Source organism: Setaria viridis, chromosome 6 (assembly GCF_005286985.2).
Source record: "Setaria viridis chromosome 6, Setaria_viridis_v4.0, whole genome shotgun sequence".
Classification (NCBI taxonomy): domain Eukaryota; kingdom Viridiplantae; phylum Streptophyta; class Magnoliopsida; order Poales; family Poaceae; genus Setaria; species Setaria viridis.
Window position 1 is genome coordinate 32,442,390 of NC_048268.2, and position 6,000 is coordinate 32,448,389.

Below are 6,000 nucleotides of genomic sequence, written 5' to 3' on the forward strand. Positions count from 1 at the left end.
TGAACTATAGACTGACAAACAAACTCTGGATTCAGGCAAGAAAAGGAAAAATCACATAACAGAATTTTTCTTCAAAAAAAAAGAAAGAAAGAAAACGGCCACAAAAACACTGGCCAGATTCTGGGATGGCCTTTGAACGGCCACAACACTAACAAAAAGCAGAAATTGAAGCTGGTTACTACTCTAGGACCCATTCTGAATAATTCGATTAACCTAACAGCAAAACCAGGCTTGCTCACTCAAGTAATTGCCTCCTTCCCCCATTTCCTCTTAGTGCTTACTAGTACTATTATAGGAATCATCTGTACTAAAGGCTGAAAGCAAATGTTCGATAAAGAAAGGGATGGAAGAAAACAAAGGAACTACAATAGCAGAAACCACAGAACATTGACATTGTCTATGTACACAAGCAAAAAAAAAAAAAAAAAAAACACCTATCTCTCCACTTTGTGCCTGCTATTTACATCTGAGGACCCTGAGGCAACCTGCCCATGAACTGCTGGTAAGCTGCCATGGCATTCCCGTTTGCCACCTGCAATCTGGACTGCTCCTCTAAGTTCACCTTCACCTCACCTCTTGGCACCACAAGCCCTGTGCAGCCCTGCATTGTTGGCGGATGACCAGGTATAGGTGCTGGCATGAAGGTCCCCAGAGATGGTACTGGTACCGCCATGCCAGGTGGGAGCAATCCGAAGGAGAAACCACCTGAAGCTGCGCTGAGTTGTGGTGGGAGACCAAGTGAGCCATAAGCAGCAGCAGCGTTCAGCTGCGGGATGCTGGGTTGTGCCGGTTCTGGCCTCCGGTGAAGGTTGCTACCCTGTGGCGCAGCATTGGAACCAGAGTTCGGATGCCCGCTACTGTTTCTGGCTGCTGGAACTTCATGGTTGTGCTTGCCCTCATACGTCGTGATCACGGACTTGAGATCATTTGAGGCTCTCTCCACATGCTTGCGCACTGTGCAGCCTGCATAAGTGCATTTGTAGTAGCTCCTGCAGACATATAGAAGGGCTTTTCATTGTTAATGGTTAACTATCGAGAAGCTAAATTTCCATTTCAAAAATGTAAAATTTTGCCCTTTGAAACGTTAAGATTTCCAATAGGTTTCCTACTAACTATGGAAGAGATGGAAATGACACTACAAAGCTGACCTTGGGTTTGGATTTCCTTTGACAACTTTCTGCCCGTACTTGCGCCAGCGGTAGCCATCATCAAGGATGTCAACCTCACTTGTGGTCTGCACAACAATCCTAGGCTCCCGTACAGCTCTTGATGCCATAGCTGCCATGTCAATGGCATTGGTGGTAGTGTTAGCAGCAGCAGAAACCTCCATCTTCCTGAAAGAAATTCAAAGGAACACATTAGAATTGGTTTAGCGGGATGGTATGTTCATATAATATAGTTCTTAATCTAAAAAAATGTTCATATAATATAGTTGGTCACAAGACAACCTTCTTTTAGATTCAGTCTCATCGTCATCCCCGCGATAGGTCGAGGGAATGGTACATTGTGTTGCCCTCTCATCTTTTTCGTTGGAGGAGAGTGTAGACGAGACATCTACAGCTTCTTGGGACTCCATAACACATGTATCAGCAATCTCTGTTGTGGTAAGAGAACCAGACAGATTTCTTTCAAGAACTTCACTATGCACATCTTGGAAGTGGTCATTTGGAGCCATTGCCCGTGAGGTTTCTGTGTTATGACCAGGCTTTGAACAAAAGTTCTCAGAGCCATCAGCTTGCAAATCATTGACATGTGACGACGGGACACTTGGCCGGCGGTTGGGAGGCGGCAAAGGGTGACTGTGAGAACCTTTGTAGACTATCTCCGTTATATGACCCTTTTGAGAACGCTCCACCTTTTTCTTGACAGGGCAATTTGGGTGAGTGCATTTGTAGTAGCTCCTTGGGTGCTCACTGTTCTTCACTTGCTTTTGTCCATATTTTCTCCAGTTATATCCATCCTCAGCAGGTGCGATAACTGGAACTGAGGAATCTTCTTCATTTTGGTTGTCCTCACTCTCTTCTTGTTCATCAGCAGGGGAAGGATGGTCATTATCTGACATGGAATCACATGTGCTAGGTTTAACAAGATTTTCCTCAGTTTCATCCTTGGTTGCAGTTGTGTTAGCCTGAAGACTTAACTCCTGACTATAATTTGCTAAGGACTGATTTTGGTGAACAGCACTCAAACCCTGGAAAGTGCAAACTTCGTCAGGCCAATGTGTTACAATCTGACAGATGTGTTTGTGCACGTCAAATTTACAAGACAGAAAATGCAATAGTAAGGAACAGCAATGACAGAAAGTAGGTGATGGGGTAATAATATTTCAGCAAACATACCTTGTCCACAGTTGAAAAACTTGGGGGCTTAGACATCAAAATGGGCTGGAAGGAAAATGCACAATCATCGTGGAAGTAATCTTCAGCCTTCTTGGGGACCGAGGATATCATTGACTTGAAGTTATTAGGCATTAGAAATGGCAACTTGCCAGTTGTAGGAGAAGGTTGCGCCTGCAGAGATCATAAATAATTTCAGGTTCACATCACAAACAGTATAAGTACAGTAGGAAAGAGTGAACCATCTTCTCTATTTTAGTTTTTTCTTTTAAATTTCACTTTTGCATTAAGAATCTCAAAAGTCATAAAAAGAATAAATGCCCTCCAGGCTTAGAGAATAATCCAAAGAATATTTGATCTAAAAAAGAAAATAGTCCTACATGTTCCAATTTGTATCTGACTTCACCAAGAGCAACAATCATCTCAATAGGCATTACATAGATACTTACAATGGCATTGGGTAGAAAAACTGGTGACTCGAGAAGCTCCCTTGGACTCACACCAGGTGGTATTGTCACAGGCGACCGGATTGGCGCAGAAGAACTGACACGAGATGTGTCAATTTTCAGGACACCAAAACCGGCCCTTGCAGCCATCCTCTCCGCAAGACCTCCATGTGAGGTTGATTCCTGATTTGCCCTAAAAAGGTTTGATTCAAGCTGCAGAGGGGCTTTTGTATTTTGAACAGTTTCTTCAACGCTCGAATCAACTAAAGTTTTGCTCTTCTCAATTGCATCCAGTGGTTTGCTGCTGCCATTGTCACTGAAGATGCTGGAGAATGGACAAGAGCTGAATTCTTCGTTCAAGAAGCTTGACATCACTGTTCTTGGGCTGGGTGAAGGAAGCATCCAATCCTCCATCAATGCTCTGCGGTTGTCAGTTCCGGCCATGCTGGTGGTAATTCTAACTCTGACTGAAACTTCTAAAGCAAAGTAGCAAACCCATTGTTTTAGTTGAAACACTGAACAATCTTGTTAATAAAATCAAACAGGCGAGGTGTTTCTTATCAGCTGCGCAAAGGAAAAACAGGGTGCCACACATGGAACATGATAGCATAGCTGGAAATAGAAACAGAATTGACTGAAGATCCAAGCACTCATTTAACATATAAACACATGAGCTCAGGATATGGACAGGTACAGATGAATGAGGAAATGGGGCAACCTTTGCACAAAGATACGTTACAACCAGTTTTCAAAAAAAAAAAGATACGTTACAACAACAGTAAAGACACAATGGAAATGGAGCAATTCACTGCTTAACCCAGGAGATCATATAAGAAGGTACATGATCCATACTCACCAAATTACAGATACAAACACACTAAAGAGCCCATGTACATGTATATATTTTTTATGCCTAGTAAACGAATCCATAGTCCTATGTGCAAGCAAATTACAGCCAAACGAGCTGAACTTGACCCAAACATCTGAACTGAATCAAGCCAAGACTGCAACTACAGTCTGATGAGATGGATAGACTAAAGCAGCCAACTGACCACTATTGTCGAATCACATGCCATGCCTTGAATTCCGGCAAAATGACTCACAGGCATCATATTCTGACACAACCTGCAGCCTACAGGTAATTTACAGCTCAATTTGGCAAACTGCGAACCAAGACTCAAACTTCATACACAATTCAAGTAAATATAAGAACCCACGAAGCCTCAGCTTTGGTGAGAAAGGAGCGGCCTTTACCACAAAACTCATGAAAACATCACGAAATTAAAGGCAACAAGGCATTCAAATAGGCACCTGAAGGCTGAAGCGGCCGGAGCGGTCGGCGGCAGCGACACGCCGCCTTTCTATGGGCGCCTGGAGGATGTGCAAATGGGCTGCGGCAGAGACGACAAGTTGGTCAAATCGTGCGCCCGTGGGGATAAGAACAACCGAGCCACTGACTATGGACAAAAATCTGTCTTTCTACGCCCTTTCCCCCCTTTTCCTCACGTAATTCACTCTCACAAGAACAAGAACCTATCAACTACGGCCGCAAAAACCTTGCAGGCTGCAGTGGAAATCAGATTCTCCGAGACGACTGAATTGGATTCACCTCTCTCCCTCTCCCTCTCTCTCTCTCTCTCTCTCTCTCTCTGTGGTTCCTTGTGTTTGATATTTATGGGGGAGCTGCTTTTTGCGGGAGGTGGACGAGGGAGAGAAGGGCGGTTGGCCGAGAGGAGGGAGGCGAAGGGAGCGGCGGCAGAGAAGCTGGAGGCGATTCGCTGCAGTTGCAGGCGATAGGCTCCTAATTTTGAGCACCGAGTTGCAGAGGTGTCGCCTTCCCCGCTCACTTTTCCCCATCTTTTATGGAAGCGGTTGCTCTTTAACCGTCTGACGGTTTTACCTTTAACCATTTTTACATGCGTCATTATCTGAACTATTTCATCAAAATGACCCTCCTTTTTTACTGCAAAAGAAAATCATTGTACTTTTCTAATGTACTGCACTTTGCACTCGAGTAGTTACACAGCACAATTTCAGCATCCACTGTCATCAAACCAATTTCTAGCGGATTAAATCGAGTTAAAACAAAAACCATGTCATGCCAAGTTGGACTTGTCAAAGTCTCGAAGATAATTCACTAGCATTTTTCCTGTTCGAAGGATCTTCGTACAGATCAAACTACTCCACTAAAGAGGACAGAGATGCCGCGAGCCTGCAAGTTGCAGCTGAATTGACAGCGCCCACTCCTTGGGCTCTAGCAGCAAGTGGTGCCGTACTGAAACACTGAACAGAGGGGGTGTCCTGTGCTGTGAGCCTGTGACAGTCTGATAGAGGAGTGGTGAGGTTCACCTTCTCTTCTCAAGCTCGGTGGTCTCATCCAATGGCAGCCATCTCCTCGGACGGACCAGCAGTTTTGGCACCATGCAAGTGCATCGCACCTGGTGTTCGTGATCCATGCCCCATGGGATGGTCCAATGGATGCTTTCAGGTGGCTCGCCAGGTCCCCATCTCCCGTGTAAAGAACAAACAGCACAGCTGCCATGAACAGGAGCATCTGAATTCTGAACCGGTGAACTCAACTGAACCTTTTTGTCAGACTCACCCGTCACATCAAATGTTTGATATTAATTAGAAGTATTAAATATAAGCTAATTATAAAATTAATTGCACAGATAGAGTCTAATTCCCGAGACGAATCTATTAAGTCTAATTAGTCTATGATTTGATAATGTGGTGCTACAGTAACCATTTGCTAATGATGGATTAATTAGCCTTAATAGATTCGTCTCGGGAATTAGCTCAGGGGTTCTGCAATTAGTTTTATAATTATCTCATATTTAATCCTCCTAATTAGCATCCGAACATCCGATGTGACACTGCTAAAATTTAACATGTGGTATCCAAACACCCCTAGAACTGGGGGATTTCTGCACTGTTTCCATGAACTAATGGACAGCGGCAGCAGCTGAATTAGGTCTGGTTTGGTTACTCTTGCTTATTTTTAACACGTGTCACATCGAATGTTTAGATACTAATTAGGAGTATTAAACGTAGACTATTTACAAAACCCATTATACAGATGGATTCTATTAAGCCTAATTAATCCATCATTAGCAAATATTTACTGTATTTGTTTTTTTGCGAAACTTAATACTGCTGCATGATTTAACGTCGCGGTTCAGTTTTAAGACAGGTTTCAGTTCTATAACAGTAGCACT

At 43.7% G+C, this 6,000-nt stretch overlaps 1 protein-coding gene across 5 annotated transcripts; it reads right to left on the reverse strand.

The window, feature by feature from the left end:
- Positions 1-154: 154 nt before the first annotated feature.
- Positions 155-4,626, reverse strand: LOC117861251 (probable WRKY transcription factor 2). Of its 5 annotated transcripts, XM_034744781.2 has the most exons (7): positions 4,094-4,626; positions 3,835-3,914; positions 2,786-3,258; positions 2,340-2,510; positions 1,449-2,191; positions 1,149-1,334; positions 155-989 (listed from the first exon to the last, which is right to left on the reverse strand). In XM_034744781.2, exons 3-7 carry the CDS (start codon positions 3,224-3,226, stop codon positions 461-463), a joined length of 2,070 nt encoding a protein of 689 aa, XP_034600672.1. In that variant the 5' UTR covers positions 3,227-3,258; positions 3,835-3,914; positions 4,094-4,626; the 3' UTR covers positions 155-460. The 5 variants fall into 5 exon arrangements, with proteins under 5 accessions (XP_034600672.1, XP_034600671.1, XP_034600668.1 ...); XM_034744780.2 differs by lacking the exon at positions 3,835-3,914 and having other exon boundaries at positions 2,786-3,255; XM_034744777.2 differs by lacking the exon at positions 3,835-3,914.
- Between the last annotated feature and the right edge of the window lie 1,374 nt (positions 4,627-6,000).

Coding starts and splice junctions, on each gene's coding strand:
- LOC117861251 (XM_034744780.2), bottom strand. CDS start 3,226: ATGGCCGGAACTGACAACCGCAGAGCATTGATGGAGGATTGGATGCTT. Junction 2,511..2,785: donor TTTTTCTACCCAATGCCATT/GTAAGTATCTAT, acceptor TGATCTCTGCAG/GCGCAACCTTCTCCTACAAC. Junction 2,192..2,339: donor GTTTTTCAACTGTGGACAAG/GTATGTTTGCTG, acceptor TGCACTTTCCAG/GGTTTGAGTGCTGTTCACCA.